The sequence below is a fragment of the Hypomesus transpacificus genome, unplaced genomic scaffold (assembly GCF_021917145.1).
Source record: "Hypomesus transpacificus isolate Combined female unplaced genomic scaffold, fHypTra1 scaffold_146, whole genome shotgun sequence".
Classification (NCBI taxonomy): domain Eukaryota; kingdom Metazoa; phylum Chordata; class Actinopteri; order Osmeriformes; family Osmeridae; genus Hypomesus; species Hypomesus transpacificus.
Genome location: NW_025813717.1, coordinates 208917 through 232728, shown reverse-complemented (window position 1 = coordinate 232728; position 23812 = coordinate 208917). Strand labels below are relative to the sequence as shown.

Genomic DNA, 23812 nt, shown 5'->3' with positions numbered 1-23812 from the left:
AATGTGTGTTTCAAAACTGAAAGGTGTCAGCTGTTTACCAAGATTCTACCCAGTCTGACACAGCTTCACCTCCATTGTTACAGGGTATCTTCCCTGTGTCCTGTCATGTTGGACTGTAGATCTGGTGTTACTGCATGTGCTGTCCCAGTAGGTGCAGGCCAGTAGTTCTTCCAGCTGTGGGTCACACAGAAGTTCTCTTAGGTGGTGACTGCTGGGACAGCTTGTTCCCAGACATCACTGCTTTGGGGTTTTTCTATTGTGGACATGCAGGTGACTCTTCAGATGGGTACTTGTTTTACCTGAATAGTCACAGAGGTCACAGCTGTAGGGCTTCTCTCCAGTGTGGATTCTGCAGTGAACTTTGAAACTGCTACCACTGCTTAAGGTTTTACCACAGAGGTCACAGCTGTAAGTCTTCTCTCCAGTGTGGATCCTGCGGTGATCTGTGTAACTGCTAGCATGGCTAAAGGTTTTACCACAGCGGTCACAGCTGTAAGGCTTCTCTCCAGTGTGGATCCTGCGGTGAATTTTGAAACTGTTAGCATAGCTAAAGGTTTTATCACAGAGGTCACAGCTGTAGGGCTTCTCTCCAGTGTGGATCCTGCGGTGAATTCTGAAAGTGGTAGCATGGCTAAAGGTTTTATCACAGAGGTCACAGCTGTAGGGCTTCTCTCCAGTGTGGGTCCTGCGGTGCTGTCTGAGATTGCCAGCCTGGCTAAAGGTTTTACCACAGAGGTCACAGCTGTAGGGCTTCTCTCCAGTGTGGATCCTGCGGTGAATTCTGAAAGTGGCAGCATGGCTAAAGGTTTTATCACAGAGGTCACAGCTGTAGGGCTTCTCTCCAGTGTGGGTCCTGCGGTGATGTCTGAGATTGCCAGCCTGACTAAAGGTTTTACCACAGAGGTCACAGCTGTAGGGATTCTCTCCAGTGTGGATCCTGCGGTGATATGTGTAACTGCTAGCATGGCTAAAGGTTTTACCACAAAGGTCACAGCTGTAGGGCTTCTCTCCAGTGTGGATCCGGCTATGATCTTTGAAATGGTTAGCTCTGCTAAAGGTTTTACCACAAAGGTCACAGCTGTAGGGCTTCTCTCCAGTGTGGATCCTGCGGTGATATGTGTAACTGCTAGCATGGCTAAAGGTTTTACCACAAAGGTCACAGCTGTAGGGCTTCTCTCCAGTGTGGATCCTGCGATGATATGTGTAACTGCTAGCATGGCTAAAGGTTTTACCACAAAGGTCACAGCTGTAGGGCTTCTCTCCAGTGTGGATCATCATGTGCCTCTTGAGGTTACTAGATGAGGAAAGGCTCTTCCCACATGTATCACAGTGATGTGTCTCCATAACTCAGCCCTCTGTTTGTTCTCTGTCTGGTCTCTCTGGATCACGTCTTGTATAGTCTCTGGAAGCTTGTTTCTCTCATTAATCCTCTGTCTGGTTACTGCTGTTTCTGGTTGAGTCTCTCTATGGTTGAGTCTCTCTCTGTAGTCTCTCTGGTTGAGTCTGTGTAGTTTCTCTGGAGCCTTAAGATGTCTTCTCTGACTAGTCTCCGCCCATGACCAAGTATGATTGGCCAGTACGGGATCTGGATGAAACAGTTCCAAGTTAGTAATGAGAACTCAGCTTTCCCATATGAAGGAACTCTTTTGTCTGACATAATGTCCACTTTGCACATGTAATGTTGATCATGTGGTTATTTTAATTTGGTTTCATTCAAAATTATAGGCTATATGATTAACCTACACAATACACATTAAATGCAAATTAACCATAAAATGACTTTGGATTGGAATTGCAAAAATTTTAATCCTATGAAAATAATATATTCTGTCTCTATTGTGTTTGTCTCAAGTTCTACTTAAAAACTTGAGATTTTATTTTGAGGAAAGTAATCGATGCTTCTATTTCATATGTTCTATGTCTGTTGAATTATGTATATAATCTATGCCTTTGTTGAATAAAAATACAATCAATGCTTCGGATATACAAAATGTCTAATGACCATGTTGAACATATATTCCAGATACAATCAATGCTTCAGATGTATCTTTTTCGTGAGAAGAGGAATGCATTTAGTCAGCGTACTGGCAGGGAGGGGTGCACAGGGTGATATGATTTGCTGTAGAGAATGTGGAAGTCAAGGCCGGTGAGAGGTACCGGATAGGGGGAGGCGAGATTACCACACTATGACCGCATCATGACCGCACCATGAATGCACCATGACCGCACCATGACCACACCATGACCGCACCATGACCACACCATGACCGCACCATGACCACACCATGACCACACCATGACCACACCATGACCACACCACCATGACCACACCATGACCACACCATGACCGCACCATGACCACACCATGACCACACCATGACCACACCATGACCACACCATGACCACACCATGACTACCTCTGCCGCACCATGAGCGCACCAACATGACCGCACCATGACCGCACCATGACCACATTATGACCACACCATGACCACACCTGCCGCACCATTTGTTTGTTTTGTTTGTTTGTTTATTTGCACAAAATATTATATAAAAACATAATACAAAATCAATGGATAAAACAGGTGCACGAGGAGGGAAGAAGCGTAAACGCTTATACGAGGCCCTCCTCCTCTAAACTAAACAAAATGTATAATAATAATCAGGTGCTAAAGCAAATTAATACATAGAAAATGAATGAATACAATGAGGATAATCACGTAATTAAGTAAATCGAATGGCTTGGATTACCAATAACAAAAAAGTAAAGTATTACATAGAAATAAACATGCAATACGGATACACAGACAACTAAAACTTTAAGTCCACAATAAATAATAAAGTCATACATAGTAAATGAAAACGATGTGGAAAGGGTAATCGATAATGGTATGGTATATAAATGATTGAGTGACAACTACAACGGGGTTGGATTTTTTAACAGGTGTGTTTTAAGATCATATTTGAAGGTCAGAAAAGAGGAAGTAAAATTCTTGAGGCAGGGGGAAGATAGTTCCATACTGTGAAACACTTGAATTTGACAGACATTTGGGCCAAAGAGGTTCTGAAAAGGGGGATATGTAAATTGCCGCATTGGCGAGTTTGATAATTGTGAATCTGAGAACGAAAATTCAGGAAACCGTCAAAGGTAAAAGGAAGATTATGGTTTATATATTGGGCTGTAAAAAAAGCAAGTTAAAATCTGTTAATGTCATAAATGTTTAAAATTCCAAGTTTCTCAAATAATGGTGTAGAATGGGTGTATAAACTGGAACTAGTGGCAATGCGTAGACATTTTTTCTGTAGAATTAATAGAGGGTGTAGAGAAGTTTTGTAGGCATTTCCCCAAACGATATTACAATATGTAAGGTAGGGGTAGATTCAACTGTTGTATATAGTTGTAAAGGATTCCTTAGATAAAAGATGTTTAATTTTCCCTATAATCCCAATAGTTTTCGAACATTTATTTACTGTCATAGCAATGTGAGACTTCCATGTTAATCGATCGTCGTCATACCATGACCGCACCACCATGACCGCACCATGACCGCACCATAAGACAAGGAAAGGGTACAATGGGCGTCACAACTCTTTAGAGTCAACACCAGGTGATAAAAAACCAAAGGCTTTTGTCTTCTACGAAACGAGACTGGTAACATTGACGGGTATCGCCGATCTAGATTGAGACACCATGGTGTACATTCATTGTTTGATTTGCATAATCTTTCATCTTATTAAACTATAAAGTTTAGCTTAGTAAACTTGGTCTACCATTCCACCTGGTGTTCTTCTCCACCCAGATTAGAACCTCAACAAATTATGACCTCCGACGTGTTTGGGGGAGAGATCTGGAACAGTAGGTCCGCAAGAAGGCGACTCAGTAGACCAGTAAGTGAGCAGGGCGGCGGTGGTTGACTGACACTCACTGGTACGGTGTTCATTTTAGGACATCCTCAGACTCAAACGAAAAGGCGTCAAGTCTTAGACCAAACGGCTTTAGTCTCAGAAAAACCTCTGTCATTCTTAGACAAAACGTCCTCAAACTAAACGCCGTCAGAAAAACATATTTCATTCTCAGACCAAACGCTCTCAAGCCAAACGCCATCGTTCTCAGACAAAACGCTCTCAAACCAAACGCCATCGTTCTCAGACCAAACGCTCTCAAATTAAACGCCATCGTTCTCAGACAAAACGCTCTCAAACCAAACGCCATCGTTCTCAGACCAAACGCTCTCAAACCAAACGCCATCGTTCTCAGACAAAACGCTCTCAAACCAAACGCCATCGTTCTCAGACAAAACGGTCTCAAACCAAACGCCATCGTTCTCAGACCAAACGCTCTCAAACCAAACGCCATCGTTCTCAGACCAAACGCTCTCAAACCAAACGCCATCGTTCTCAGACAAAACGCTCTCAAACCAAACGCCATCGTTCTCAGACAAAACGCTCTCAAACCAAACGCTATAGTTCTCAGACAAAACGCTCTCAAACCAAACGCCATCGTTCTCAGACAAAACGCCCTCATACTAAACTTTGTCAGATTTTTTGTTATCAAAGTTAGCTAGATCATGGGGGAGCTGCTGACTAGCTTTCTGAATTAGCTAAAGTAGCAGCTTTTAAAGTGAATACCATTGTGTTGTTTCTCTTAACTGGTACAGCAAGAATAGCTATATGGTACAGCAAGATATAGCTAATAAAAAATAGTTGTTTTCTGCAAGCTAGTTCACTCGTGTAACGTAAACCTATGTGTAGTCCTCCGGTTGTCATGGATACTACAAACAAACTTTGCTAAAGAATCATAAACGTCATCAACATGCGGCGCGTCGATCTGAACAACTGTTCCGCCAGTAAAGTTACGTATTTTGTATTAGCTATATCAAATGTAAGTTTTCTTGCTGTACCAGTTAACAGAAATAACACCATGGTATTCATTTTAAAAGCTGCTACTTTAGCTAATTCAGAAAGCTAGTCAGCAGCTCCCCCATCTAGCTAGCTAACTTTGACAAAAAAAATGCTGACAAAGTTTAGTTTGAGGGTGTTTTGTCTGAGAACGATGGCGTTTGGTTTGAGAGCGTTTTGTCTGAGAACGATGGCGTTTGGTTTGAGAGCGTTTTGTCTGAGAACGATGGCGTTTGGTTTGAGAGCGTTTTGTTTGAGAACGATGGCGTTTGGTTTGAGAGCGTTTTGTTTGAGAACAATGTCGTTTGGTTTGAGAGCGTTTTGTCTGAGAACGATGGCGTTTGGTTTGAGAGCGTTTGGTCTGAGAATGACAGACGTTTTTCTGACGGCGTTTAGTTTGAGGACGTTTTTCTGAAAATGACAGAGGTTTTTCTGAGACTGAAGCCGTTTGGTCTGAGACTTGACGCCTTTTCGTTTGAGTCTGAGGATGTCCTAAAATGAACACCGTACACTGGGCCCATCATAAGCAGGCAAGCAGTTAACCTGTTTAAACTAAACCTGCATAGCTTAGGACCCAGTAGCTTTAGGAGCGAGTGTATGTAAACTGCTGTTAGGCCTGTGACCAAAGGCTGCCAGAACCAAATTGACCCTGTAAAGATATTTTGAGTTCAGATAAACAATGATGCAAACTCAAAGATCCCTGATCTATTATGATCAGACACTGTGAGGCTTGGAGCAATATAGGATGGAATACTAGCATATATGACTAGGATACAAGGCCAAAGCTGCAGTGAAGAGGGTAAGAACCAGCTGGAATGTTTTCAGTAATCAGAGGAGGCTGTTACAGATTGCAAACCAAAACATTTGTAACTATTGAAGAGGTCTATCCTTAACCACTGATGAGTTAACAATGATTAAACATAATGATTACTTTATTACTTTTATACAGTTTGAAATACTATGAATATAATAACAATGTTTGAACTATACCTTCTTATATTAAGCTAATGAGAACCCTTGGTGAGAGAAATATGTATCTATTAATTATGTTTCTAGTATCATTGATAAACCGTCATTATGCTGTTTTCTTATGCTTGCATGGCCATAAGTTAGTTATTTGTCAGGTGCGACTAGGAAATGCCTGTGACACTTGGGTAGTTGAGAGGTCATAATATTAGCTAAGTGTATAATGCCATGCAACTTTGACTGGGAAAATAGAAGGAACATCAAGGCCATTCCCAGGAGCCCTATCTAAAGACCTAAACAAAAGCTATCTAGCATGCAGTGTCCTTCTTTCTGTGCTAATCATTTCATATCCTCCCATATTTTGATTCTATTTAAATCTATTTAACTCCCCTGATTTCCTGTATGCATTGTCCAGTCTTTAGTGATACTCAACTTGAGTGTACAAAGTTAACCTAGAGAGTCTCTGTTTCTGTGTAATGGTTCTACTGCAGTGTTGCTCCCCTCCAGCTTGCGCTCGCCTGCCTGGCCTTGGACACAGCTGTGGCTTGCCGCAAGCTTTTGCTCCAGCATATCTCCACCATCCCTCCCACACACCCAGCCTGAGAGCCAGACTGTAGAGGGTGGGCGTAAGGCAGGTTGGTCAAGGCCTGGGACTGTCAAAAAAGCCTGCCTCAAGCCTAGGGCTCTCCCTTTTGGTCCTGGGCGGGCTTGGCGACCACAGCTGTGGTTCAGGGCTGGGCTGTGATGTTGTGGGGGTTGGTGGACAGAGGGGTGAGTGTGGGGGCGAAGGTGCCATGTTTTCTGTATGTGTCTCTGTTAGAAAAGTTAAAGATGTAACTGTTATCCTGTATAAGAATGATTCTGTGTTCAGTATTCCTTGTGTTTAAAGAGAGGCCTAACCCCAAATCTGAACTCTGGGTAACACTAGGCTTACGTAAACAAGGGGATCTGGGCTTTACCGCTATCTTACTGGAGAGGCCATAAAAGAGTCAATCATATGGTCAAGCTTAGAAGGGTCAGAGAGTGCACACACGCACGCACGCACACACGCACGCCAGGTCTATGCAAGGGAGCCATTGAAGGAAGAGCCATGGGACATTTGCATGCCTTTGTTTTAACCAATGTCTTTGAAGAGCGGTTTCTGTTTAAATAGGTAGCTAGCACAACATGCAAGCGGACAAACTTTGCAGCACAATGGCGTGTGATGTTTTGAAAGCAATAAAGCTTTCTTAACTTGTTCACCGACTGACTGTGCAATGCTTGATAGATTCATATTTCTGACAGTCTCCTGTGTGTCGTAGGAACTATATGAATGACAGCCTGAGGACCAACGTGTTTGTGAGGTTCCAAGCTGAGCCCATCGCCCCAGCCCTCCAGACCTCACTGGTAGCTGCTGTTCAGAGTCACTGACGGAAGGAAATCAAGGAGATCTATCTAACCACCCTCAAACTCTACACCAGGAAGAAAGTAACACACATACTGTCCGCACTAAGCCACATGCATGTTCTACCACATTGTTTTCTACCTTTTTGGGGTCCATGATTGCAAGGGCATCTTGTCTGTCTCCTCAGCCTAACTACAATCATCTGGAGAAGGAGGTGGAGAGGAGGTAGATGTTCCTGCAGGAGGCCAAGCTGAAGGCCAAAGGGCTGAATCCTGATGGGACCCCCGCACTGTCTGCCCTGGGGGGCTTCTCCCCCGGCTCCAAACTTGTGAAGGGAACCTTTTGTTTTTCATTCAGCCTTTATTTAACAAGGAAAACCTGTTGAGACATTCTCTTTTGCAAGGAGACCTGGCCACGAATGGCAGTTGAGCGATATATATGGGAGTCAGATGGCTGAGCGATGAGGGAGTCGGGCTAGTAATCAGAAGGTTGCCAGAACGATTCCCCGCCGTGCCACATGATGTTGTGTCCTTGGGCAAGGCACTTCACCCTACTTGCCTCGGGGGGAATGTCCCTGTGCTTACTGTAAGTCGCTCTGGATAAGAGCGTCTGCTAAATGACTAAATGTAAATGTAAATATGTGTATGACAGTACAAAATTAGTACGCACCTACTTCCTATTATAACCATTGCCTTCCTTGTTCAGTAGATTGGACTGCAGCTTGGTCCACTACCAGAGGATGACGCATGCATGTGTGTGTGAGTTCTCCCAGGTTCTCCTAATGTTGTGAAGTCAAGAAGGAGCCTGACAACCCTGCGCTCCAAGAGCCCACACAAAGGGTGAGACTCCTACACACAAACATATACCCACACTACTACACACACACACACATACACATACACACACTACTGCACAAACACACACCACTGCACACTTACTTCATACTCCCTCTAGGCCCAGAGCTGTGTGAAGCTCATCTCCTCTGAGTGTAACGTCTCTTTTCTGCCCCCCCCCTCCCCTGTCTCTCTCAGGATGAGGAAGGAGGCCACGATTGGCAGGAACAGCAGGAGTGGGAGTGGCTCCAGGTCCAGAACACGCTCTCACTCGTTTTCCCGCTCTCCCCGCAGACAGTAAGACACCTTTCCTGCATCTTTAACCTGGGGTTATTGGGAGTTGATGTAGATGAGTTGGGTGTAGGCCTGTCTGACTCCCGCCTCTCTCCTGTCTCCCCTTCTATCTCCCCCCTCCTCTCCCGTAGTTACAACAGCAGACGCAGTCGCCCACAGCTCCCGCTCTCGTTCCAACAGCCGCAGACCGTGACCGCGGCAACACCCCCCCAACCCTTTTTTAGTTTCAATGTACAGTTATGGACTATGGAAATGACATTTACAGTGTAAAGATGGTTTAAACTGCTGACGTATTGTGAACTCTTTGATTTATAAAAGCCCTACTCAGTGGAAGAAGGAATGAGTATGTATGTACAACAATAAAAGGATCATTCAGGAACTACATTTGTGCACAAAATAAACTATAACACACAATAACACACGACAACTTACAAGGGTTGTGTTTGTTAGATCTATGATTTGGACAAGTGTGCGTTCTTCTAAAGCCCTATTCTGTACAGACGTAAAGATTAACCGGTGGTCTCCAGAATGAGAGAAAGGGAGGCCATATTTTTTTACAGCTGTATGCACTCTTGATTTCCAGACCTTTTAGTATTGTGGTGAATTTGTTAAACTGGTTTTTAGTCTGCACGTGTGCATGTCAGATTTTACTCATTGATAGCAGCTTAACTGGGTTCGGTCTATGAAGCTGGTTGAACGAAGGTAAAGTCATACCCTGCAGTAAGTGGGTCAGGCTTCTCTGTGTGAACGTAAAAGCAACATGAAGAATAATGTCTTGATGTTATGTTCTGGTATACATGCCTCTGAGCCCCCAAGCCCCCAACACAAGACCCCTCTTCTAGAACATTTTAAGGTGCTGCAACGGGACGTGTATCACTGCACTTCGTGCCGCTCAGTGGGGGTTTCATAAACAATTAATTTCACACATGACATGGTGCAGTACATGGTCTGGTTACGTGCGTGACCACAGTCTACCACTAGACAGCAGCGGTAGCCTGTACAGATGTGCAACATATGCTCATGTACTCACTGTGTCAACTAATAGAGAATCTCTTCTGTGCTGTGAATTATATTAATGGGCAACACTCACACACCAATTTATATTGTAAGTCTACATTGCAGTCCTTGCAGGTGTGTGCCAGCCACCAGACCGTTATGTACATCTGACTTTGGAGGTAAAGGGTCAATCACAATACAGATGCTCGATCTCTAATTTTCCTGGCAGGACTACGCTGTCTCTACAGTGATTCTAACAAACAAATGCAGTCTTTCAATGCATTATGTGTGAAAGCAAGGAAAAAAGTATCCAAAATTATGTCAACAGAATTGTTGTGTTAAGTGTGTCCTAAGAGTTTTTTAACTTCAGTACGAACACATGTTCTAAACCAAGTGTAAATCATTTTTGCTGCTTACCACACTGTTTTGCTAATCTGTTTTCGATGGGTCACCGGTTTCGGTGCAACTCCTGTATTGATTGCAGTCTCAGGCAAGAGCAGAGATACTAGAATTTAAGTCACAAACAACTGCCACAAGTAATATAACTTTATTTTCGATTTGACCACAATGTTATATTCTTCATCATTCAATGTATTTTGCCTATACATAAATTAAACTTGCAATGTCATTTGCAGATTAAAATACCAGCTGGGACACTCAATGGTTTTCTAAAAATAGAGAACTCTAAAAGAATCATTCATTAGTTGTGTATCTCAACACTTCAGTTGCCAAACTTAACATAAAATGATATAAAATTTCTATGAGCACAATCTGGTGTTCATCAGAACTACTTACATTCTTTAAATTACTGATACAGTTTCAAGAACAAACTGCATGACCCTCAAGAGGTCTTGTAGTTAAAACAATAACAAACCAACCAATCTTACTCAACAATTGGGTCAAATTAATATTGAGCACCTTAATGGGCCCCAGACATCACTACTTTGGGGTTTTTCTATTGTGAACACGCAGGTGACTCTTCAGTTGGCTGTTTGTTTTACCTGAATAGTCACAGAGGTCACAGCTGTAGGGCTTCTCTCCAGTGTGGATTCTGCGGTGAGCTGTTAAATCCCCATTCTGTTTAAAGGTTTTACCACAGAGGTCACAACTATAGGGCTTCTCCCCAGTGTGGATCCGGCTATGATCTTTTAAATGGCCAGTCTGGCTAAAGGTTTTATCGCAGAGGTCACAGCTGAAGGGTTTCTCTCCAGTGTGGATCCTGCGGTGAACTGTGTAACTGCTAGCATGGCTAAAGGTTTTACCACAGAGGTCACAACTGTAGGGCTTCTCTCCAGTGTGGATCCTGCGGTGATGTGTGTAACTGCTAGCACTGCCAAAGGTTTTACCACAGAGGTCACAGCTGTAGGGCTTCTCTCCAGTGTGGATCCTGCGGTGATGTGTGTAACTGCTAGCACTGCCAAAGGTTTTACCACAGAGGTCACAGCTGTAGGGCTTCTCTCCAGTGTGGATCCTGCGGTGAACTGTGTAACTGCTAGCACGGCTAAAGGTTTTACCACAGAGGTCACAACTGTAGGGTTTCTCTCCAGTGTGGATCCTGCAGTGATATGTGTAATTGCTACTATGGCTAAAGGTTTTACCACAGAGGTCACAGCTGTAGGGCTTCTCTCCAGTATGGATTCTGCTATGAGCTCTGAAATTGCCAGCCTGGTTAAAGGTTTTACCACATAGGTCACAGCAGTAGGGTTTCTCTCCAGTGTGGATCATTGTGTGCTTCTTGAGGTTAATGGATGAGGAAAGGCTCTTCCCACATGTATCACAGTGATGTGTCTTCATAACTCAGCTCTCTCTTTGTTCTTTGTTTGGTCTTTATGGATCCTGGATCTAGTCTCTGGAAGCGTGTTTCTCTCTGGTTGATCCTCTGTCCGGTTACTGCTGTTTCAGCATTAGTCTCTGTCTGTAGTCTCTCTGGTTGAGTGTCTCTACGGTTGAGTCTCTCTATGGTTGATTATCTCTCTGTTTGATTGTCTGTAGTCTCTCTGGAGCCTTAAGGAGCCTCCCTTGTCTCCGCCCATGACCAAGTATGATTGTTCAGTAGGGAATCTGAAAGAAACAGTTCCAAGTTGATGAGAACTCAGCTTTCTCATATTAAGAAACTCTTTTGTCTGTCATAATGGGCCACTTTGCATATGTAATGTTGATCATTTGGTGAGAGGTGACAAAAACTATCTCTGGCATACAAGTCCTTTTTATTTTAATTTGTTTTTCTTTACAGTTATAGGCTGGATGATTTACCTAAACAATATGCATTACATGCAAATGAACCATAAAATGAATTTGGATTGGAATTGAAAGGTTTTAAATTCAATGATAATATACTCTGTCTCTATTGTGTGTGTCTTCAGTTCTATTTAAAAACATAAAATGTGTTGAGGAAATGCTTCTATTTGATGTTCTATGTCCCTGTTGAATGATGAATATAAGCTATGCTTCTATTGAATACAAAAACAATCAATGACTCAGATATTCAAAATGTGTAATAACCATGTTGAACATATATGTAATGATTATGATTATGCACCAGGACATGACAGTGTCTGAGAGAGTGAGAAGAGGGACATTCTTGTACAATGTATCCTTTCGTGAGAAGAGGAATGCAATAAGTCAGCGTACTGGCAGGGAGGGGTGCCCAGGGTTATATGAATTGCTGCAGAGAATGTGAAAGTTAAGGCCGGTGAGAGGTACTGGATAGGGGGAGGCGAGATGACCACACCATAACCGCACCACCATGACCACACCACCATGACCACACCATGACCATGACCACACCACCATGACCGCACCATGACCGCACCACCGTGACTGCACCATGGGACAAGGAGAGGGTACAATGTGCATCACAACTCTTGAGAGTCAACACCAGGTGATAAAAAAACAAAAGCTTTTGTCTTCTCTACTCTATGAAGCGAGACTGCTAACATTGACTGGTATAGACCAATTATCACCCTACGTCACACAACTGTCAAGCAGGCTCAACTGCGTATGTGGGTTGCAAAAGACGAACTTCTCCCCGTTCTATTACTCTTGGAGTGTCGTTCAGGTCATCATATATCTCTGGCCACTGGATTGCAGGGCTTGATATTAACTTTTTGAGGCTCTTGGCCTTTGGACAAATACATTTACGTTCACTTGTCTATGCTCAAAAGTCACTTGACCCCGATAGCCTGTCCAAGTGATCGGGCAAAACTAGCCTGGCTAACGGAGGTCGCTTTCTCAGGCAAATGACGAATGAAACAGACAGGTTAAAGAAATCCAAGATTCTGGCTATCTTCACCAGACTCGTATCTACATTAGGCAGTCCTCCCTGACGTTTCTGGTGTAGAATGGAGTGAAATACAACATTGTGCACACTGCCAGTGAGCTAATCTGACTGAGGCTAACGTCAAAACAGTGTAACTGGGATGTAGTCTCACTCAGATTGCCAGTTTAAACAAATCAGAAAAATAATCGGACCAGCTGACTAAAAGCAGGATTCCCATATCTCTTGAAAGCTGCCCTGCTCGACTTTATAATGTAGAATTGACTGTAAAATTCAAAACTTGTAAAATTACAAATTCAAAACTTCTGTAAAATTATGAACTTTGTGACATGACGTGAAGACATGGTTGCCGCTCGACTATGCGGTCTGTACCGGGCGACATTCTCACTCAAATTTCAAGACTTTCGTGACCCAAATCAAAATTCTGATGCGACAGATCATTGGGTGATCGCTTTCTCTCCTCTAGGCATGTCCTCCTGGACGCTTTTGCTCTTTTTAAATCGAACTATTTGTATTATCCGTGTGGTCCTTTTTCCATTTAAAATGCTATCCTTTCCCAGTTTTCTGCAGCCACAGTGCGCGCGCATCCCGATTGTTTACAAACTAATAATTGGTCTATTGCCAATCTAGATTGAGACACCATTGTTAGCAACCCCTTGGTGGAAGTACGAGGAGGCAGAGAGTTCTCACTGATGTCTTTATTAGCTATCGCCGTTCGACGTTGATTTCCTTGAAGTACCATGCATCAACATACATAGTACACGTAGACTTCTAGACACCGTAAAACTACACAAAGAATACACAAATGCAACAATGTAAATACACACATAGCACAAAGGAAATCATGTCTTGAACATGTGCTACTATTACGAACATGTGATCATGTCTCGAACATGTGCTACAATTACATTCAATTATACGTGCGGAGGTAAAATATTACAAGAAATAAGAGAAGTTTGACACAGATACAAATTACCTCGCTCCGCTTTCCAAAAGGAAACCAAACAAATATAGACTTATGTTCACCAAACATGACCATCCATAAACGAAATGCTGCTCCTTATAACAACGTCTGCATTAAACTTCCTTGAGGTAATTTAGCGCTTCACAGCTGCACGCACCTTACGTGATGACGTAAGACAGCCCACAAACATCAAGACAAAAAGCCGGTCATTACAACCATGGTGCAATCCTGTGTAAGAATGATTCTGTGTTCAATATTCCTTGTGTTTAAAGAGAGGCCTAACCCCAAATATGAACTCTGGGTAACACTAGGCTTAAGTAAACAAGGGGATGGGCTTTACCTCTATCTTACTGGAGAGGCCACAAAAGTGAATCATATGGTCAAGCTTAGCCCTCCAAAACCCCCTGTTTTTTTGAAAAATCCCATTTTCATAGACATCGGGTCCTGCCCTGCAATGCCATTGGATACTAAATGTGTATATGGATCTTTAGATTTTTTATTTTTTTATTTGCCGTGTTTCCACCAGTTTTCTTGACCATTTTCTCCCTTTCATTCCAACGGCTGTCTCCCTTCTCTAGACAACTTTGTTTTTGGAGGTGAACTTCGTCAGCAAATCTCACCCTACCACCTTGACTAACACATTTTCTGCAGGAAACCCTGAAGTTATCGTGGAATTCATGCATCCCATTTTATTTTCAGCTTGTTTTGTCTTTGTTGTAATTTTACAACGTTGGGTCAAAATGGGAGCTAAAATAGCAATAGCACCTTGTACTCTACATGGAGACATTACACTTCTCGAATGTTCAGATACAGGATAAATGCTTACAGAAATATAATGTATTTGATGATTCTTACTTTACAAATGGGTTATTTGTTATAATTGTCAGTTTAGACCAGATTTGAAGATTTCTACATCAATTTTATTTCTATGTTAGCAGTGAAACACAGTCAACTGTTTTTTTAAATCTAGACTTTGCTTGTTGCACCAAGCAGATACTGTTTGTGGAATGCTTTGGAGGATGGTTGTTCAGGGACGACAAGTGTAAATGTTTTGGAATGTGGGGGTTGCATGTATGGTGCATTGTTCAGGGACAGGTGTGAATGTTGTGCAATGTCGGGGGGTAAGAAGTCTGGGGGGTTGTGTTTTCCTTTTAGACTGTTAAGTAGAAAGCACATTACATTTACATTTACATTTTGTCATTTAGCAGACACTCTTATCCAGAGCGATATTAGGCTAGCCTACATTAGGCTAGCCCCACAGTATTGTGTGCCTTCAGTGGAATGTACTGCATTAATTAGATTATTTTGCATTGGAATTAGGTGTACTTGAACATACTCTAACTATTGTTTCCATTTTAATAATGACACCAGCAAGGAGAGTTTACTTCAGGATGCATGATGTCATGGATGCTATCCAAATTGGAGAAAGTGATGTTGACATGGAATCAGACACCAGTGATTCGAGTGATGAGGAAGTGGTTGAAAATCTTGAGGAAGTGGATAAAGAGAATCAGAGACCCACTGATTGTCTAACTGATGATGATGATGGTAAGGACATTGAGCAAACCAACACAAGCCAACCAAATCCCAACATATGCGCTGTCAAGTGGTATGACAACAGGGCAGTCACACTTGTGTCATCCTTTGCTGGTATTGATCCTGTGCAAAAGATTCAACGTTGGAACAAATCCACCAAATCCTACATTGAAGTTGAGAGACCTCATATTGTGGGAGCATACAACAAATACATGGGCGGTGTGGATTTGTTGGACTCATTTGGAGCCAAATACAAGTTGCTCATGAAATTGCGCCGCTGATACAGTTACATCTTCTGGCACACTATTATCATTGCTGTGATCAACGCTTGTCTCCTTTACAAACGGGACTGCAAGGCTCTCAATATTCCCAAGAAAAAGATGTTGAACAGGAGACTGTCTCAGGCGCAACAAGCTTCCTCTCCCATCCTGACAAACACAGCTGTCAACACACCAAGGAGAGGGCGGCCATCTTCAGCCAGTGGGAGCCCTGTGACATCGATAACTGTGACACCTCAGAGACCTGTGACTGCTCAGAAGAGACCATCCTCAAGTAATGAGGGTCCACCAAATGGGGTCCCAGCCAAGAGGGCATGTTAAACCACCAACGGATGTGCACAGGGACATGGTCGCACATTTCCGGTGAAGACAACGAGAGAACATTGCAGACATTTTATATTTTATTTTTATTGTATTCCACTTAGTATCGCTAGTTTATGTATCCTATGTATAGTTAGACCAGATATGTAAGTTTAATATTCCTATGTTTATTGTATGCATCTTCCTGCCAAAGCAAATTCTGTGCAAGCTTTCATGGCGAATAAATACCTTTCTGATTCTGATAATATTTATCCAGTTATTTTTTTAAATACATTTAGATTAATCAAAATATGACTGTTGGGTGATTATTATTACTGTACTGTTATAGTGCTATGTAAGCAATCCATACTCAAAATTTACATTTAGTTATTTAGCAGACACTCTTATCCAGAGCGACTTACAGTAAGTACAGGGACATTCCACCGAGGCAAGTAGGGTGAGGTGCCTTGCCCAAGGACACAACGTAATTTGGCTCAGCCGGGAATCAAACTGGCGACCTTCAGATTACTAGCCCGATTCCCTAACCGCTCAGCCAGAGCAAATGCTGAAATTCTACCACCAACTAGGCCCAACGTTGCATTATTACAACGTTTCCCTAAAAACTTACAAAAACATTTTTTTAATAAATCCTTCATTATCTTCATCAGAAGACTCTTACAACATCATCTGACTTTCTCACCCCTTCACCTCTCTCCCCTTCTCTCTTTCACCCCACCTCTTGCCCCTTCAGCTCTCTCACTGTTTGTAGATACTAGTTAGATCTCCAGTTGTATTTAATTTTGCTATCCTTCTCTCTAGATGCCCCAGCCCTCCAGACCTCACTGGTATCTGCTGTTCGGAGCCACTGACAAGTAGATCAAGGAGATCTGTCGAACCACCCTCAAACTCTACACCAGGAAGAAGGTACCACACACACAAAAACACTAAGCCACATACATGTTCCACCACACTGTTTCCTACCTTTTTGGGGTCCATGATTGCAAGGGCATCTTCTCTGTCTCCTCTATGATTTGGACAAGTGTGCGTTCTTCTGTACAGACGTAAAGATTAACCGGTGGTCTCCAGAAGGATAGAAAGGGAGGCTATTTTTTTTTTACAGCTGTATGCAACTCTTGATTTCCAAACCTTTTAGTATTGTGGTGAATTTGTTACACTGGTTTTTAGTCTGCACGTGTCCATGTCAGATTCGTACTCATTGATAGCAGCTTAACTGGGTTCGGTCTCTGAAGCTGGTTGAACGAAGGTAAATACCCTGCAGAAGGTGGGTCAGGCTTCTCTGTGTGAACGTAAAAGCAACATGAAGAATGATGTCTTGATGTCATGTTCTGGTATACATGCCTCTGAGCCCCCAAGCCCCCAACACAAGACCCCTCTTCTAGAACATTTTAAGGTGCTGCAACGGGACGTGTATCACTGCACTTCGTGCCGCTCAGTGGGGGTTTCATAAACAATTCATTTCACACATGACATGGTGCAGTACATGTTCTGGTTACGTGCATGACCACAGTCTACCACTAGATGGCAGCAGTAGCCTGTACAGATGTGCAACATATGCTCATGTACTCACTGTGTCAACTACAGTAATAGAGAATCTCTTCTGTGCTGTGAATTATATTCATGGGCAACACTCACACACCAATTTATATTGTAAGTCTACATTGCAGTCCTTGCAGGTGTGTGCCAGCCACCAGAGGGAGGTAAAGGGTCAACAACAATACAGATGCTCGATCTCTAATTTTCCTGGCAGGACTACGCTGTCTCTACAGTGATTCTAACAAACAAATGCAGTCTTTCAATGCATTATGTGTGAAAGCAAGGAAAAAAGTATCCAAAGTTATGTCAACAGAATTGTTGTGTTAAGTGTGTCCTAAGAGTTTTTTAACTTCAGTACGAACACATGTTCTAAACCAAGTGTAAATCGTTTTTGCTGCTTACTACACTGTTTTGCTAATCTGTTTTCAATGGGTCACCGATTTTGGTACAACACCTGTATTGATTGCAGTCTCAGGCAAGAGCAGAGATACTAGAATTCAAGTGACAAACAACTGCCACAGGTAATATAACTTTATTTGACCAAAGACCACAATGTTATATTCTTCATCATTCAATGTATTCTGCCTATACATAAATTAACCTTGCAATGTCATTTGCAGATTAAAATACCAGCTGGGACACTCAATGGTTTTCTAAAAATAGAGAACTCTAAAAGAATCATTCGTTAGTTGAGTATCTCAACACTTCAGTTGCCAAACTTAACATAAAATGATATAAAATTTCTGTGTGCACAATCTGGTGTTCATCAGCACTACTTACATTCTTTAAATAACTGATACAGTTTCAAGAACAAACTGCATGACCCTTAAGAGGTCTAGTAGTTAAAACAAAAACAAACCAACCAATCTTACTCAACAATTGGGTCAAATTAATATTGAGCACCTTAATGGGTTTCTCATGAAATTGCAAATGTGTGCTTCAAAACTGAAAGGTGTCAGCTGTTTACCAAGATTTTACCCAGTCTGACACAGCTTCTCCTCCATTGTTACAGCGGTAGAGTATCTTCCCTGTGTCCTGTCATGTTGGACTGTAAATCTGGTGTTACTGCATGTACTGTCCCAGTAGGTGCAGGCCAGTAGTTCTTCCAGCTGTGGGTCACACAGAAGTTCTCTCAGGTGGTGACTGCTGGGATAGCTTGGCCCCAGACATCACTACTTTGGGGTTTTTCTATTGTGGACACGCAGGTGACTCTTCAGATGGCTATTTGTTTTACCTGAATAGTCACAAAGGTCACAGCTGTAGGGCTTTTCTCCAGTGTGGATTCGGCTATGATCCTTTAAATGGCCAGTCTGGCTAAAGGTTTTATCACAGAGGTCACAGCTGAAGGGTTTCTCTCCAGTGTGGATCCTGCGGTGAACTGTGTAACTGCTAGCATGGCTAAAGGTTTTACCACAGAGGTCACAGCTGTAGGGCTTCTCTCCAGTGTGGATTCTGCGGTGATATGTGCTACTGCTAGCGCGGCTAAAGGTTTTACCACAGAGGTCACATCTGTAGGGCTTCTCTCCAGTGTGGATCCTGCAGTGAATTTTGAAACTGCTAGCATGGCTAAAGGTTTTACCACAGAGGTCACAGCTGTAGGGCTTCTCTCCAGTGTGGATCCTGCGGTGATCTGTGTAACTCCTAGCACGGCTAAAGGTTTTACCACAGAGGTCACAGCTGTGTGGCTTCTCTCCAGTGTGGATCCTGCGGTGAACTGTGTAACTGCTAGCATGGCTAAAGGTTTTACCACAGAGGTCACAGCTGTAGGGCTTCTCTCCAGTGTGGATTCTGCGGTGATTTGTGCTACTCTTAGCGTGGCTAAAGGTTTTACCACAGAGGTCACAGCTGTAGGGCTTCTCTCCAGTGTGGATCCTGCGGTGATCTGTGTAACTCCTAGCACGGCTAAAGGTTTTACCACAGAGGTCACAGCTGTGTGGCTTCTCTCCAGTGTGGATCCTGCGGTGATATGTGTAACTGCTAGCACGGCTAAAGGTTTTACCACAGACGTCACAGCTGTAGGGCTTCTCTCCAGTGTGGATCCTGCAGTGAATTTTGAAACTGCTAGCATGGCTAAAGGTTTTACCACAGAGGTCACAGCTGTGGGGCTTCTCTCCTGTGTGGATTCTGCGGTGAGCTCTGCAATTGCCAGCTTGGCTAAAGGTTTTACCACAGAGGTCACAGCTGTAGGGCTTCTCTCCAGTGTGGATTCTGCTGTGAACGGTCAAATCCCAGTGTTTCCCACACATAGACTAATTTGTGGCGGTGCGCCACAGAATCAACACCGGCCGCCACACATTGCGTTTCGTAAACATTTTTTTTTATCGCTATTTAGGTAAAAACACGCAGCGTATTCGTTCAGCTGCATTTCCTTTCCCTGCTCTCCCTCCGTCTCTTTCACGCACGCGTCTTTCTCACATACACACACAGTCACTACGTCAGCACACGTTAGCAACGATGCATACGCCGTTCTAGTGAGACCGACAGCTACATCAGCGAGCCTTCAGCATTAGTGCCGTAGCTAAAGGTCTAGGAAAGTTGAGGCTACTTTTCGCTAGGTACCGACGGACATGTCTTAATCGAAGGTTCCCCTTCGTTGTTTTGGTGAGAAGTTTCAAGAGCTAGCTACTTACCCGGCGTCATGGAGCCGACCAGTTAAATAGTTATTTAGCACCCTGTATGCAGCGTCGCTACCTGCATATGCAGAAATTATTTGTTTGTTGTTGTTGATTGATTTTGTGAATTATTTCGACCCCCCCCCCCCGGTCTGACATGAAACAACACCCCCCCCCCCCCCCCCCCCCCCCCCCCCCCCCCGCCACATATAGCTTTCTAATCTGTGGGAAACACTGAAATCCCCAGTCTGTTTAAAGGTTTTACCACAGAGGTCACAGCTGTAGGGCTTCTCTCCAGTGTGGATCCTGCAGTGATCTGTGTAACTGTTAGCACGGCTAAAAGTTTTACCACAGAGGTCACAGCTGTAGGGCTTCTCTCCAGTGTGCATTCTGCGGTGAACTGTCAATTCCCCAGTCTGATTAAAGGTTTTACCACAAAGGTCACAGCTGTAGGGCTTCTCTCCTGTGTGGATTCTGCGGTAAGCTTTGCAATTGCCAGCTTGGCTAAAGGTTTTACCACAGAGGTCACAGCTGTAGGGCTTCTCTCCAGTGTGGATCCTCATGTGCTTCTTAAGGTTACTGGATGAGGAAAGGCTCTTCCCACATGTATCACAGTGATGTGTCTCCATAACTCAGCTCTCTCTCTCTTTTAGAGTCTCTGGAAGCTTGTTTCTCTCGTTGATCCTCTGTTTGGTTACTGCTATTTCTAGTTGAGTCTTTCCATGGTTGAGTTTCTCTCTCTTTCTTAAGATGTCTTCTCTGTCTAGTCTCCGCCCATGATCAAGTATCATTGGCCAGTAGGGGATCTGAAAGAAACATTTCCAAGTTCATGAGAACTCAGCTTCCCCATTTAAAGGAATCATTTTGTCTGTCATAATGTCCACTTTGCATATGTAATCTTGATCATTTGGTGAGAGGTGTATGTTTCTCTGGTTTATTTTTACTGGAGAAACACACAACACTGTGACAAAAACTTCATCTCTGGCATACAACTCCTCTTTATTTTTATTTGTTTTTTCTTCCAAATGATAGGCTATATGAATAACCTACATAATACACATTAAATGCAAATCAACCATAAAATGACTTTGGATTGGAATTGCAAAGTTTTAAATCCAATGATAATAATATACTCCTTCTCTATTACGTGTCTCAAGTTCTATTTAAAAACTGAGAATTTGTTGAGAAAACTAGTCTATGCTTCTATTCCATATGTTCAATGTCTCTGTTGAATGATGATTATAATCTATGCTTCTGTTGAATAAAATACAATCAATGCTTCGGATATACAAAATGTGTAATGACCATGTTGAACATATATTCCAGATACAATCAATGCTTCATATAAAATAAGTAATGATTATGATTATGCACCAGGACATGACAGTGTCTGAGAGAGTGGTAAGAGGGTCATTCTTGTACAATGTATCCTTTCGTGAGAAGAGGAATGCAATTAGTCAGCGTACTGGTAGGGAGGGGTGCACGGGGTGATTTGCTGCAGAGAATGTGAAAGTCAAGGCCGGTGAGAGGTACCAGATAGGGGGAGCCGAGATGACCGCACCATGACCACACCACCATGACCACACCACTATGACCACACCATGACCATGACCACACCTGCCGTGACAAGGACAGGGTACAATGGGCCTCACAACTCTTGAGAGTCAACACCAGGTGAGAAGAAACCAAAGGCTTTTGTCTTCTCTACTCTACGATGCTAGACTGGTAACTTTGACTGATATCGCCAATATACACTGAGACATTTTTGTGTATTGTTTTATTGTTTGATTTACATAATTGTCCATCTTATTAAACTATTAAGAACTTGGTCTGCTATTTCACCTGGTGTTTTTCTCCACCCAAATTTCAACAAATGATGACCTCCGACGTGTTTGGGGGAGAGATCTGGAAGAGTAGGTCCCCGAAAAGGGAACCCAGCAGACCAGTAAGGGAGCAGGACGGTGGTGGTTGACTGACACTCACTGGGTCCATCATAGCCAGGTAAGCAGAGCCTGTTTAAACGAAACCTGCATAGCTTAGGACCCAGTAGCTTTAGAAGTGAGTGTCTGTAAACTGCTGTTAGGCCTGTGACCAAAGGCTGCTACAACCAAAATGATTGAGAGTTCAGATAGTTCTGAACTCTCAGATAGTTCAGATAAATGTTGATGTAAACTCAAAGATAGATCATAATAGATCCCTGATGTAATTTTTTATTTAAAGGAAAGGTGGGGGTAAGAACCAGCTGGAAAGGTTTTCAGTAATCAGGGAGAAGGCTAGAGTTAGGCTGTTAGGGATTGCAAACCCAAAAATGTGTAACCGTGTAACCCTTAAAGAGGTCTGTCTTTCAGTAACCACTGATTAGTTAACAATAATTAAATATGATGATTACTTTATTTCTTTTAAACTGTTTAAAATGCTCTGAATATAATAAACAATGTTTAATCTTTACCTTGCTAAATTAAGCTCAGGAGCACATAACGTACATATGTCCAGGAGAGAAATATGCCTATCTATTAATTATGTTTCTAGTATCATTGATAAACCGTCATTGTGCTGTTTTCTTATGCCTGCATGGCCATAAATTAGTTATTTGTCAGGTGAGACTAGAAAATGCCTGTGACCCTTGGGTAGGTGAGAGGTCATAATATTACCAAAGTGTATAATGCTATGCAACTTTTAATTAGGAAAATAGAAGGAACATCAAGGCCATTTCAAGGAGCCCTATCCAAAGACCTAAACAAAAGCTATCTAGCGTTTAGTGTTCTTTTTTCTGTAATTGTGATGGCTATGCTAATTGTCTTACATCCTCCCATATTGTGATACTATTTAAATCTATTTAACTCCCTTGACACCTGTACCTTACTGGATGTAATCCACGGTTTGGTAAGATGTCTCTGTGGTACAGCCCCCTGCCCCCACACAGAACCCAGTACACTGGAAGTGCTTTGTCATCTGTTGGGCATGGACGACCCCCACCCTATATGGAGGGCGCCGAAAATGGCTGCCTGGGTAGGCTCTCCTGCCAAAGTAAATTCCTTGTCTGTGCAAGCTTTCATGGCGAATAAACACCAATTGTGATTCTGATTTTGAGAAAGAGGGAGAGAGAGGACAAAGTTAACCTTGAGCGTCTCCGTTCCTGTTTCTGTGTTATGGTTCTACTGCAGTGTTGCTCCCCTCAAGCTTGCGCTTGCCAGCCCGGCCTTGGACACAGCTGCGGCTTGCCGCAAACTTTTGCTCCAGCTTATCTCCACCATCCCTCCCACACTCCCAGCCTGAGAGCCAGACTATAGGTTGGGCTTAAGGGCAGGTTGGTCAAGGCATGGGACTGTCAGAAAATCCTGCCTCAAGCCAAGGGCTCTCCCTTTTGGTCCAGGGCAGGCTTGGCGACCACAGCTGTGGATCAGGGCTGTGCTGTGATGTTGTGGGGGTTGGTGGACAGAGGGATGAGTGTGGGGGCAAAGGTGCCATGTTTTCTGTATGTCTCCTGTGTGTTGTAGGAACTATATGAACTACAGCCTGAGTACCAACGTGTTTGTGACATTCCAAGCTTAGACCATTGCCTGTGCCTGTATCGTCCTCACTGCCAGAGCCCTGCAGGTGGGTGGTGAAGCTCTCTCCTCTTCTCTCTTCCACCCTACCTCTCGCCACTTCACCTCTCTCCCCTTATCTCTTCCACCCCACCTCTTGCCCTTTCACCTCTCTCACGGTTTGTAGATACTAGGTTGATCTCCAGTTGTATTTAGTCTTGCTATTCTTCTCTCTAGATGCCCCTGCCCTCCAGACCTCACTGGAGGATTGTAGTGAATTTCTTACACTGGTTTTTAGTCTGCATTTAGTGTTCATGTCAGATTAAAAAACTAAATAAAAACTAAATAAAACTAACTCAATAAAATAACTTAAACCATGACAGCAGTGCCAC

The 23812-nt window shown here is 43.1% G+C and overlaps 1 protein-coding gene and 2 long non-coding RNA genes across 3 annotated transcripts; 2 read left to right on the top strand and 1 right to left on the bottom strand.

Annotated features, from left to right (window-relative positions):
- Positions 1–234: 234 nt before the first annotated feature.
- On the bottom strand, positions 235–13753 carry LOC124488580 (zinc finger protein 658B-like). Its single transcript, XM_047051277.1, has 3 exons — positions 13340–13753; positions 10485–11433; positions 235–1334 (listed from the first exon to the last, which is right to left on the bottom strand). The coding sequence occupies exons 2-3, from the start codon at positions 11164–11166 to the stop codon at positions 235–237; spliced, it is 1782 nt and encodes a 593-aa protein (XP_046907233.1). The 5' UTR covers positions 11167–11433; positions 13340–13753.
- Positions 2958–7756, top strand: LOC124488610. The gene is made up of 3 exons (XR_006958724.1): positions 2958–3148; positions 7167–7332; positions 7437–7756. It is a non-coding gene; the product is annotated as an uncharacterized LOC124488610 (long non-coding RNA).
- On the top strand, positions 7818–8772 carry LOC124488609. The gene is made up of 3 exons (XR_006958723.1): positions 7818–8088; positions 8281–8379; positions 8508–8772. It is a non-coding gene; the product is annotated as an uncharacterized LOC124488609 (long non-coding RNA).
- Positions 13754–23812: the final 10059 nt, after the last annotated feature.